Source organism: Pyxicephalus adspersus, chromosome 5, assembly GCF_032062135.1.
Source record: "Pyxicephalus adspersus chromosome 5, UCB_Pads_2.0, whole genome shotgun sequence".
NCBI lineage: Eukaryota > Metazoa > Chordata > Amphibia > Anura > Pyxicephalidae > Pyxicephalus > Pyxicephalus adspersus.
Genome location: NC_092862.1, coordinates 94,303,284 through 94,316,943, shown reverse-complemented (window position 1 = coordinate 94,316,943; position 13,660 = coordinate 94,303,284). Strand labels below are relative to the sequence as shown.

Genomic DNA, 13,660 nt, shown 5'->3' with positions numbered 1-13,660 from the left:
CCCATGAAATCAAAGTGAACAAGAAACAATTGTAAATGTCAGATTTTGTGGAGCTCCCTTCACAGGACATGAGTATCAACTATCCTGAATCCCTAAGATAAAGCTGATCTGTGTTCGCAGGGTAGTTTATACCTTTGCCCTCATTTTGCAGCATAGCTCGGTTTTCTGCTTTATCCACTGGGTTTGCAGCTGCCCATACATAACAGTCAATAGGTTAAACATGCTCAGCCTGTATGTTCAACTATGAGTCCAAGAATTCCCAAAAGAAAAGAAAATCCCTGGCTCCCGTACAAAGAAAACACTGTACTTTTCTCCAAAGAGCTTTCTGTGGCAATTTAAATGTACAGAGACAGACACAATATCCTGCAGAAGCAAAATCTACCTTATAACATTCCTGACCTCAAAAAAAAATGTGACCCCTGGAGGAACAGACGTACAGTATCTATTCAGACAATGCATTGTCATCCTTAAACTAGGTGATTTGTAATACCTTTTTCTTTAAAACAGTTTGACATATATGACAAAGATGTGCTGTATATCTAATGTGCTTAAAAAAGAATGTAAAATAATGCTACATATGCTATATATATATATATATATATATATATATATATATAGCGTACACTTTTCATACTATATAAACTATAAGAAATATCAGATTGTGCTTTAAATTGTAAAGCACTAATGAAATTATGTTTTAAATGTTATTGATAGGCAGCCCTTTCATAATCTGTTATCAGCTGTGATAAGTAACATGTGAGCAGAAAAAAACACAATTGGAGTTTAAGAAGATGTTCATTATTTAGGCTTAGCAGTGCCAAATATAACTTAGTTTTGAATGAACCATCCCTACACAGTTCTGCTGTCGTGTAACTGCACTTTAACTTCAAAAGAAAACTAAGGGACAGAGTTAACATTTTTTCAAAGCAATACAGAGGTTAATACCAGACTAAACCTATAGCTTAGATGTACTTGCTTTCACAGCAGTGTTGCTGCTGGGACTCTCTTGTAAGCTCTGTCAACACTGTTCTGAAAGCCAACTACAGTGCGATACTGTTTCACCTTCTTTGAGCAGCCTGTGCTCTGCTTCAAGAAATGGAATCCAGCAGGAAGCTAGTTAAGGAGGTGGTATTTATGATGTGACAGCTATCCCCTGAGATCTGTACTTTACTGGCTTAAGTCGACTCTCCGGACAATGCAACTGCTGAAAGTGGCCTTCACTTTCTTTTACAAACATCTATGGCCTTTTTTAGCATCATCAAGGAAAATAAATTAATCACATTGAGGAAACATGAGAAACCATCATAAAGGTTTCATAACAAAGACTTGAAACTACTACTATATATATATATTAACATCAAAGCACTACTAGGACATCTAATGTGCTATTGGCCAACATTTTCTGCCAGCCAATGATACTATAGCAGTTTTCATTGCACAGATCCTGAAACAATGTTTTTACATGTTAAATAATAAGTGTACTTTTACCTAGGTCTGCCCCAACTGCCTCCCCTTTTTATAGGTACTCCTAATACTATCCCCAGATCAGCTGGCCACCACTTCCAACCCCTGAAGCTTACACCCGATCAGGCAGTTTTATCTTCCCCTCATTTATTTGAATGTAATAATTCACTTTGAGAAATAAGCAATTTAAACCCCAACCCTAATTGATAAAACATTTATTAAAAACTCCAAAAATAAACCCCTATAACTCCAAACATACCAATATAATGTAGTGGTAATTTTTTTTTTCCATTTATAGGAAAACACTTTCTTTAGATGCAATTAATTTTATAACAAGATAATAAAAACTTAATTCCAGACAAATTCAGGTATGATAGCTGTAGAGTTAAAAAAAAGCCTTATTTTTGTGTTATGGAAAAAAAGAACTAATGTAACACCTTCAATATAGTTTGCAGACTGAGCCTTGCCAATCTCCTCCACATGGTGCTGACATTTTTATAAAGCATTTGCGCTGGTCCAAGGAGGGTGTATTTATTATGAAATTAATTCATTAATTAATTAGTGTTTTCACCCTTATGGCAAATATGAATATTTGGGGGAATTCATTTTAGGCTGTACATTTTTTTTTGTAAACACGGAAATGATTACTTTATAAGGGGGCCAATATGATTCTTCAAGACTGTGAGATGAATGATGCTGTATCTTTTAAAAAGAGCTGTAGTGGGCTGGAATGTTTGTGTAAAGGCTCACTAATTTGATGATCCTGACTGTAAAAACCTCATAGCTTGTCTTTGACTGTATACAGCAAAATAAAATAGAAAAACAACTAAAAAAAACATAGATTTCTTTGACAAAACCACAATATAACTGAAGTTCCCCAGCTTTGATACTGTTTGGAGAGCTTACCAATACCTGGAAAATACTGCGAGTGTGTAAAGTGTACTTTGCATTTTCATTTTTACAAATCATTGCTTAGCACTATTGTGTAGTGATCATTCAAAATGCAACACAAGTTTGTACTATACCTACTACACTGAATAGGAATATAGTTTACTGCGATAAAAAGTAGTTTAATAAAAAAAAAAAAAAAAAAGGAAAAAAAAGCAATTTCCAGTAATCAAAAGAATGCTTGTAGCTGATTGGTGGATAAACTACCCAGTTGTGCTGGCAGCCACAAGAAAAAACAACAAGTAATTTTAGATAAGGAGCTCTTTTTCCACTTTCCTTCTGATCCAAAGATATTGAAAATTCTATTACTTTTTGTCTTAGTGACGATGGTCAACAGGACCTATACATAGGGTTATTGTCCTATAATACTGTATTACTGTATTACTATATGACATAAAGACAAGGAAAAGAGACCGTATTCAAAGTCTCAACAAAGTAAAAAGGTAGCTTAAATAACTAAAACAAATTGTCAATATATAATCACAAACTAGTAACTTGTGACATAAAAAAAGACAAAAGTTTTCTTAAGAAAAATGAAAACTCTGCTAATATGACTTTCTGGTGTTTGGCAAAGCGCATATGGCCCATACCAAACCACTAACTACTGGGGCAGTAACGAGAATTTAACCTGTTTCCTGTAGAGAAAACAGGCAGAATTCTGGAAAGGAGAGGTGCTAGATTTAGAACAGGTTTACATAGCCCCGCTCTAAAACACATAGCACATTGTAGGCTTTTATTGCTTATTTCCAGCATGGAGACATACACTAAAAATATTGGAGGAATTAACAGGGCTGGCCTGGAGAGTCTCATCTACTTGGCACTGTTTCCATTTGGCATGCTATGTACTTTCTGTGCAGTGAAGTCCAGGATTCACTTAGTCATGCCAATAAACTATATTACTGTGCACCATAAATATAGATGCTACACAGGTCAGCAGTTGGATTTAAACCTACAAATAGGAAATATGCAGGAAATCAAATTAAAGACATTTGCAAAGATGGCAGGAAAAGCCAGTCCAAAGGAAAGGCCCGCTTGTTTCTTAACAGACCATACCAAAGTGTTTCTGTTAAAAACTGGGAACCTGGTAAAAGTTACATGTTGTTAGAAATTATGTCCATAATGTATGTTATCCTGCCAAGACATGCTGTGTCAATACTATGCTGATAGTGAAGGTGAATAAAAGTATGTAAAGGCTCTATGCTTGTCTGGACGGCACTGTTTAGTCAGCATCTTTGATTCTGTTTGGTAGTTGCTACTAATGACTGATTTACTTAAATTTGTGTTTGGCCACTTTTTCAAGTCATATTTAACTGTGGAAAGATTTAAATCAGGAAAATGCGTGTAGGTGGGTGTACACTGTGACAAGGTGATTACTGAGGAGAAGAGGTACTGTTAAGAGTAGAGAGTGAAAGAAACAGATAAGGAATGAAAAGTTACAGTGCACCCCAAGAGAAATAATTCTAAATGAAATTGTTTATATATCAATACTTTCCAGAACTTTTTATAAAACCAATTGTAGCGTACATGCTTATGCTATATATATATATATATATATATATATATATATATATATATATATCATTTGTAAATTCAAAAATTCAAGAGCCTATAAAGAGCATTGAGAGAACTGAACACGACTTTTTCACTGGGTTAGAGACAGTAGACAGCTTAATATGATGCCAGTTTGGCGGGGGCTGCTAAGTCTAGCCGAGACATGATGAGTGAATGGATTAAAATCTTGGAAACATCTTAAATCACAAAGTAAAATTTTCTAGATATGCTTTGTAAGTGATGAACCATGGATAATGAGGCTGGAAGACTGATGAAATTGCAACACTGTTAAGGCAGCTTAGGGACTATAGAGTGGCACAAAAATGAATATGTAAGAATCAAATTCTTTGATAGAGGACAATGAATGTCTCTTGCACCTGGTACAAAAGCTCTAAAATGTTCTTTTTCCCAACATTGTAAATGAGGAGAAAATGGGACGTTTTGGTGGGCTGGGCAAAGCAGACATCCATAATTGCTTTTTATTACAAATTCATATTTTCAATGTTCATTTCAAACATAGGCAAGAAAATAAAGTATTCCCCGTTGGTGATATAAATATTCATTTTGTTTTTCTTGCACATGATTGATCACTTTAAAGGATACACAAAAATCAAAAATTATGGCCTAAATAGATGGTCTCTGTTTCTTCAGTCCTACTTGTCCTATATCAGTTGAAGGGCTGTTTCTTTACATGATAATGAATACATGGTGAACCTATGGCAACTAATCACAATTGATTTTCTATTTAAAAATGTCAGACAGAAGCTAGCAGCATTAGGTAGTTGCTGAAGTTTGGGAGTTCTGCTTAGTGCTGCAGGAAAGAAAAGAGTTTTAACAAGAGACCATCACTTATTATCACCATGCTCCCTTTTAAAGCTGCCTTTTTCCCTCTGACAACAGAATTAACACTACATTTTCTAACTTTATTTATTAAACAGTACTTAAAAAGTACTAGAAGTTGGAGGGGTTTAAATCTAACCACAGGAGGTAAACATCACACAACAAGTTCCAGTATGTCATTATTTATATATAACAAAAATGAAGAAGTGTTGTGCAAAACACCTAGTACACCCCATGATTCAGTAGCTTGTAGAACTAATAACTTAAAATAATTGTTCTAGAGGAATTCTGGCCAAGCTTCAGTTGTCACACTGATGGCCTCACAATTCACTCTTGAATATTTTGGTATACAGATCAGTTTATTGTTGACTGAATGACTGTAAAATAAGCCCAAATCCTCATCAATCCACCATGCTTGACAGTTGGTAGGAGGTGTTTGTGCTGATATGTTGTTTTCTCCAAATGTGGCACTGTGCATTATGTACAAATATTTCCAGTTTGTTGGCCCAACTAAGGCCTGTAGAGTTTAAAACATAGCTCTTGGGTTTTTTGCAATTTCTTTAAGAATTAATTGCAAGGTCTGAAATTGAATGAAGATTGGCAACTATCCTGAATGTTTCCCACTTGTGAATATTCTTTTTCACTATAGAATTATGGACTTCAGATTGTTTGGAAATGGCCTTATAACCCTTCCTAGAATGAACAATAGCAATATTTGCTTCTTTATGGTGCTTGGAATTTTGTTAAAACCCCTCTCCCTCCTCATGAACTTAAATAAATAAATAATAATGCAGTGTAATGTGTTCATGTGTTGTTGATCATCTGAGGTTGTAGTTTACCTAATTTTAAGATCTGGAAAGGACCAGATGATTTTGTAAATACCTGATATATAAAACCTTACAACTGAAAAAGGGTGTACATAATCTACTTAGCTACCAGCTGTTTTTTATAACACAAATACATATGACATATTGTTAACAAGCATAATCTATAGTTTTTTTAAACTTTCTCACAAGTTATATTGATCATGCTATCAAAAACTCTCATTTATTTAAATGTACCAATGATGCCAGATAAATTGTAATTTTGTGTATTTTTTAATATGTTTTAAATTTTATTGACAAAAACTTTATACCACATATAGTTAGGAAAAATAATTGTGCACATTTTAAGTGTATGGATTTCAAAATGACAGCATGTTTAATAATTTTATTTTATATGCTTTACTTTTACAAAGAAAAACACACAGCTTTTAGGCCTTGGACTTCCGCTTGAACTTCCTGCTACATTCCTGGTCACGTTGTTGTATCCCTACTTGACATTTGAGGCTAGTAAAATTACAGTTTTCTATGTAGCCTGTGTCATCTGCTGCCAAACATCTAAACAGTTTGTTGACCGATATCAAACTGTGGGATGAATAACTGCTGAAAGTTTATTGGAAAACACATTTCCTTTTCTTCAATCAACAATATACTGTATGCCAATTCTTAATGTTAACTTTCTGGCAATCATTTTCATTGTAATCAGGTGGTGAGATCATAATAGAGTGATTTACATGATTTTTATGATTTAAAAAATAAAACCGATTAAAATATAACCACAACAGATGTGGACCAAAAAACCTTGTTTTACAATTCCAGATTGAAAAATACATGTTAAGCAATATTCATTAATTTGAATTTAAAAAAAAAAGCAGTCATTTAAACAAACTCTGCTAACACCAATACATCATCAGTCCTCTAATTTATTAATTTATGTGTGAATCTATTCTAATTGTTTTCAGCACAACAGCTAAGGTTGGCCTGGTTAATATGTAGCCTATATACTATTTTTTTGGGTAGTCGTAAACATACTATATCAAAGAAACTCCATTATCCATTTCCTTTATCAACTTCACATATTCTTCTTTATCCTGCCTGTCAACTTTTTTTTGGCTAGCAACACCTCAATAACTCCCTATAAGTAGAAAGAACCTATTAGCGATTGCCATACTTGGTGCAATTTACTGATACACCTAAATATCATGTACTTACAATTTTAGCTCTTGTCTGTTTGATGACTGATGTGAACCAAATGAAAAAGGTAGACAAATCTCAAAACTATTGAGTTTCCTCTGTGATCAATAAAATCCTTTTTTAAGTGGGCAATCCTAAAAAATATTACTGCCACCCTCTGTCCTTCTTCATAGACGTGACTTTGTCATTGTCATGTTATGCTGCTTCTGCTTTCACTGTTGTTCTTAGTTTGCTGCCACGTATATAAAAATGGATATCCCTAATAGGTGCAAATGTCAAAGCAATACGAATGAGTGAGGCAGGGTGCTTGATTCACAGCTCTGCAACTTACTGTCTGCTGCTGTTTGTGATTATGGATCAACTCGCAACCTAATGACACTTTTTATTAAATCAATAATTTCCATGCTGAGCAGACAGGCCTCTTACAGAGAATCGACAAGACGCTACTGATAGCGACAAGGCCCTGTTATTAATCTTTCCTTTGCTAGCTTATCAGTGAATGCTGGAAAAGAACCACCAAGATAGATATGAAGGAACGACGACTGCCTTTCATACAAAAAAAAAAAGGACTTAGAAGATTTCAGTATACTTTTAAGATTTGTGCATCCATTAGTAAGCTGTTAGTATTGAAATATAGTGTTTTAAAATATAATAATAGGGAAAGTATACAAAGAGCTAATAATTTGAGAAATTTGTAAATCGGAGAGACCTACATTTGATTACTTAGGCCAGGCTAGCCAGCATAGCCTAATAAATCAGTTTCACTGGAGATGTCAGTCGCCACAGTGCCTTGCAACAATGCTGGCATCTGTGATTCAGCAAAGCCTTTTCATCTTCAAATAAGATGCTTTATACTGATAAGAAGAGTAATCCTCTCCTGATCAAAAAAAAAATCTGCATTTTACCAATTAAGCTTCTGCCAGAAGCAGCATTGAGACTCTGGTGAAGTTTATCTCTGCTAAACATAAGGAGGAATACAGTCGGAGCTTTGTTTCATTTTCAGCTTGAATACTTATCTTTACTTAAGAACTGCAGTAGGCCCTGTTATATGCTAGTCCAATACCTACACTGTAGTTTAGTATATGACATACACAAAAAATGCAGACACACCACCCTTTCTTTTTTTAAGACCACACATAAAAACACCTTGCTAGAAAATAAATACCTGCACTAAATATCCTATTACTTACTTATATTTTTTCAAGTCTGCACCAGAAAATGGAAACTTTTCTCAGGAAAACTAACAACTTAACAACATACCAACTTTGTCATGATCTAGTATACTATTCAAAAATGTCTTGTTTAAAGTAGCCCAATAAGAACTTTTGTCCCAACATAAAAAACTGAAACATTGGAACGGTTAACTGGGGAATGTAGCACAGCCCCAGTAAGATGCATCCAAACAGGCCATGTAGTGTCTACATACAGTGAGATTGAGGATATAAGCAAGAATGGCCTTAATAGGAAAGAAGCATGTGGTGAGGTAAAGCTCTACAAGAGAGTAACATTAAAAAGAGAACATTGTTAGGAAGAGGTGGAACAGGGTATAGGATAGTAGCTAGATACAGAATGAAACAGGAATAAAGATGGAAAAAAGGGGGGATGGGGACTGTTTGAGGGGGTTGGAGAGGAGACTAACTTCCACAATAGGCATAAGGCAACACACTCATCAAGGTTCAAAAGGACTTGTAATTGGAAGATGTAAAGAAATTGGAGAGCTCTTTCATTTGTTTATTATCCTTGAACCTCCAAAACCAAAGCTGCATAGTTGGTGGGGCTCTCTGAGAGCAAGTATGGGGGCTCAGTCAGTATTATCGATATGAATCAGGATAGACCGCCCATTAATCTTGAAAGGTATAGAATTGTGGTGGCGTGGGAAGAAAGTCAGATCCTTAGGAATCTGGTAAGTGGATAAACTTTGGGTGATGGTGTCTACATGATCCCAGCAAATGTCTAATTTGAGGCAGATCCAAAAATGTATAGCAGATCCCTATACGGAGGTACCACATTGTCATTGCAAGCATTGGTCTGGAAAGTCCAGAAAAATTAGAGTGAAGAGCGTGTGTAGTTCAATATCAAAATTGTGTACCCTGATCCTTGATATTCATTGCAAATAAAGTTAAAGGAGCAAATAATTGGTTGCTTATTATTGGTCTGCTCCTAAATTCATTTCAGATTCACTAGCAACCATTTTCTGGGATCATAATTAAATGGGTATTTAAAAAGAAAGTGTGTGGGAGAACTTTTTATCTTCTAAATTAAATAAGAAATCTGACTAATTGGGCTACACAACTTTTTTTTACTTTTGTTGCAACATCAGCAGAAAATAACAAAGAATATAAAACATACTAAAAGTGCATTTTTACCGCATTTAAAAAGATCACTGATAAGGTTCATGAAAATATGAACAGTCAAATATAGTCCTTTGACTTGTTTTTTGTAGGTTAACTTGACTATAAAAATGTTATAGAGTACTGGGCAGATCTTGCTTTTCTCCTTGTAAAAAATGCAGTAAAATGTTGGGGCTATTATGGGGAAAGTACATGAAAGCACTACATGTTACAGATAAGTGCAGATAATTGTAACAGTTATTATAACAGTTCTGCTTTGTGATCTTGAACAAAGAAACAACAATTGTTTTAATACAGAGAAGAATAAATGCATTTGAAGCCAAGGGGAAAGCCAGGAAAAATTCAAAAGTAGAGATAACACTCCATGACTTAAACTCTTAAATTAAACAGAAACCACTTGTAATGTTATTCAAATGTTTATGGTTCAACATCTTTTCCTTGGTCTGTAAAAAAAATGTGTAAACGCTATGAAATAGTGGTTTTATTTCAGCAGCTTATCCCATAACAAAGTCAGAAAAACCGACAGGTCTTGTCAGAATTTCAAACTGCTCAGCTAAACTTCTCAATTTCAGCCTGGTCCCCTTTCCATGGAAGGATACCAATAGATAGTGACTTGCTTCAGCAGGAAAACGGCACTGTCACATATTTGATAGAGAACCGTGAAGAATCATGAATTCTGCTATTAACTGCACGTAACAGTGACAACTGATAAGTACTATAAATAAGACTGGGAGTAAGAATGCTTTAAAAACACCTTGTCCTCCAGTTAATGTATCATGAAACCTTTGCTCTATCAACAGTTGACTTTTTCAGTTTTGTCATATATTGTCTCTTAGATTGTAAGCTCTTCGAGGCAGGGTCCCCTCCTCCTCCTGTGTCACTGCCTGCATCTGTCTGTCTCTCATTTGCAACCCCTATTTAATGTACATGCATATTATGTTGCTGCTAAATAATTACTGTTTATTAATAAAAATATTTTTCTATTTATTTAGGTATACATGTTACATTTATACCCCGCAACACAACTATTTTTTTTACATTTACTATGCAATACTGCTTTTAAAATATTACTGTCTGCAAGTGTACACTTTAATGTATATCGTTTTCTAATCCTCCTTTGTTTTTTTAATATTAAAGATGCAAATGGAAATATAATTAACAGCTTACTCTGCCATGCACTGTTTTTATATTTCAAGATTTTCTTAGGTACCTACCACAACTGGACTTGATGGGAAATTTCAAAAGAAAATGGGGGAAAAAAAGCTGAAACATTAAAGGATATCTAAACCAAAAAAACAAAATGTCATCTATTAAAGCTTACCGGTCTTTGTGTGGGTGTGGGGGATGCATTTGTTGTCTGTAATAAATCCAAGAATGTTTTCTGAAAGCACTGGAAAACACCTTAGGGTCCTGATATTACTTTTTTTTTATTTCAGACAAAATTCTCAACATTCCAAATTACCAACTTTCAACCACAAAACCATTTCTCAATGAGAAGATGAATGGGCAAATGTGTTTGTAGTTTAAACTAGGAGAGCAGCATAGGGTAGGAATGATCCTGCTGCAAGGATATAGTACAGTGTTGTCACTTTAGGACAGTAAGGGTGTTAGTAGTCACCAGCTAAAAAAAAGGTAGAGGTCAATTAATGCACTAGCCACATCTATAGACTACTAGTAGTATGCAATGTATTTGGTTTTTGTTTAGATTTAAATATTATTTGGATGAACCATTCAGTCCAATTAATTTACAAGACATTACTTTTTTGAACACTATTACTATATGGGAAAGGAAAATAAAATTGTTTTCCACACTTACTGAAAATAATTTTCATTAACATTAAAGAACAAAAATGTTTACCTAATAGCTGGATAACTAAAAAAGAAATAACAACAGTAAGCTCCAGGGAATACTAGTGTTATACACAAGCGCTACCCACAGAAAGGACCATATTTATCACATCATGCAAAGCATAATGATCTGCCATACCTAGGGCACCAATCATGTAACTTTTTTAGGACTAAATCATAGAATGAAATGGATCTACACATTTATGATTCTATTCAGTTTTGTGATGTTTGTGTGTTCCTTCGTTATTAAAAATCAAAAAAGGTAGTCAGAAGACTCAAAATCAGGAAAAACCCATATGATCAGTGCCACATTTGTTACTGCCCCTTAAAAATGTTAGATGAAAAAATGTTAATACAACTGACAATTAGAAGAGATTAGATGGTAATGAGTTTGCTATACAAACTTTTTCTTTGTTCCTTAGTATGTTTCAATATGTTTTATATATTTAACAGTAAATCTTATGGCTGTTTACTTTATGTTCTTGTTGGTTGGAATAATGGAAACTATATTAAATGGTTATTAAGCACTAAACAGCGGTCACTATGACATCATACGGAGCCTGTATTGTGTTCTTTGTGGAACAGATCCTGAAAGCCATTGCAGTTTTTAGGATAACAAAAATGTTTAAGATTGGCATGCTAGTCAGGAAATGTTACTGCCTGAATAAAAAGTGTGTATTTCTGCATACAAACAGCATTTTGAAGCATTAGGAAACCATGACAGTAACTCACAAACCACAGATTTCTATAAGTATCCCATTCTGAATTGTATGCCATTGCTTAGAGGTATGTTCTTTAATTTGTGTGCTTAAAGAGTAGAGTTTTTTAAACATACTAACTACTTTTCTTACACTTGATTGGGTATTCAAAGCAAATACACTCACTAAGCTAAGTGAGTATTTATTTGCTAGTAAAGTAATAAAAATACTCTACTCTTTAAATAAATCACTACTGTGTACTTTCTGCCTGGGAATATACAACAACTAAGAGCCATCACCAAAGCTTTCCACACTTAATGAAAGCAAAACAGTAATAATTATGATAACATGAGTGCCCTAAGTTTCTTTAGGTTATAGGTGTTAACACTACAAACAATTCACACCCTTACAATCATGTTTGCATGGTTTTAGTGTCCTTTACTACAAAATAACTATTGTTATATGTAAAGTTTTATTGTTAGCCTATAAAATGCCATTTTCTATCAATACAAAATATCCCAAAGACATCCGATACATATTCTGTTTAACATATCATTGTATATTGGTATCATATACCAAGAACCATTTTTGGTATCTTTAACCTTGACAATAACCTTTATTTCTTCAGAATGTGGTATTTCAAAACACATAATATAACATGTCAGCAATAATTTTATTTTTCTATGGAGTGAACAAAGAAAAAGAATATGTTTGATAGTGCTGCCAGTCAGAAAACATGCAATTGAGTCAATTGAAACACTGACATTAGACCCAGTAACAATGAATTAAACAGAATTCCATATTTTTGTATTAAAAACAAAAAAAGAACAAATGGTAATCAGATTTTCAAAAAAATACATTCTTTTTTACTAAGCTAATTTGCTTAATGTTCCATTGCAAAAAGGATAAACTGTACCTCTCGTGCTAGACACAATTCAGATATTCTTTCCTAAGATGAAGACATAGTTATGTCCTCAAGAGCTGGACCAGAGGATGTAAGGGTCAACAATTCTCTGCTGCCTGAAGCAAAACTATCTTCTCTTAGCAAAACTATTAATGTATTAAATTTGTGAGGAAGAAAAAGCTGCTTAGATTTATAGAAAGAAGTCCTGGCTTCAGGTTAGTAATAATTCATGTTCAGCTTACTATTACTCAATAAATATCAAAGTCTCCTACAAAAAAAATAATGTTTTCTGGCTTACAAGATCAGAGCCATTGCACTCTCTGCTGAAGCCTTTATTGAATTTTGCAGTAAGATTTAGCTGACTGAACAGGTCAAGCACCATGGCTAAGACTTCCCTTTACTTTGATACTCATAAAGTCTTTTCCAGCATGCAATGCTGCTGGCTAAGAAACTTGACTCAGCGCAAGGTCAAAGACTATGACCTCAATGGAGAAAGGTCGCATAGCTTTCAAACCCCAGTTCCTGAATTCCATTAACTTACATGCACTAGCTGTTCTTGTGTGTCAAACTCTCTGGAGCAGGCTTCCCAGTGGCAGTTTGTCTCATAGACTACTTCAGGCTCTTGTTTACTTTCATCTTTGTCCCCCTCCTCTTTCACCAGAGTCATTCCATCTGGCTGATCCTAGACACAAAGTTAAAAGATGGGAATGTTAAAATAAGTTGGGGGATGGGTGGTAGAGCTCCATCTCAATGAAAACAAAAGACTAGCTATAAGTAAATGCTGAACATTCATTCATACACAATTATTTAAATGATTAAGCATAACAATACAACTTCATTAAAGGTTTGATTTTAGTATAAATATACTTAAAACACATACATCCATACATATTATTTTACTGAAAATATCCTTATCTAAAGATGTAAAGAAGTCATGACAATAAAAAAAAAATACAACTCAAGTTAATAAAATACACATATAAGAAGGATTTGCATTGCATCAGTGCAATCCATATAAACATGCTACAACCAAAAGGATAA

At 34.2% G+C, this 13,660-nt stretch overlaps 1 protein-coding gene across 2 annotated transcripts in view; it reads right to left on the bottom strand.

Annotated features, from left to right (window-relative positions):
* The window catches only part of GLI3 (GLI family zinc finger 3), a 124,801-nt gene that overhangs the window by 11,896 nt on the left and 99,245 nt on the right, over positions 1-13,660 (bottom strand). For both annotated transcript variants that reach the window (XM_072412167.1, XM_072412166.1), the window contains exon 10: positions 13,161-13,301. In XM_072412167.1, coding sequence (XP_072268268.1) covers positions 13,161-13,301 — 141 coding nt within the window. The remainder of the gene's footprint in view (positions 1-13,160; positions 13,302-13,660) is intronic.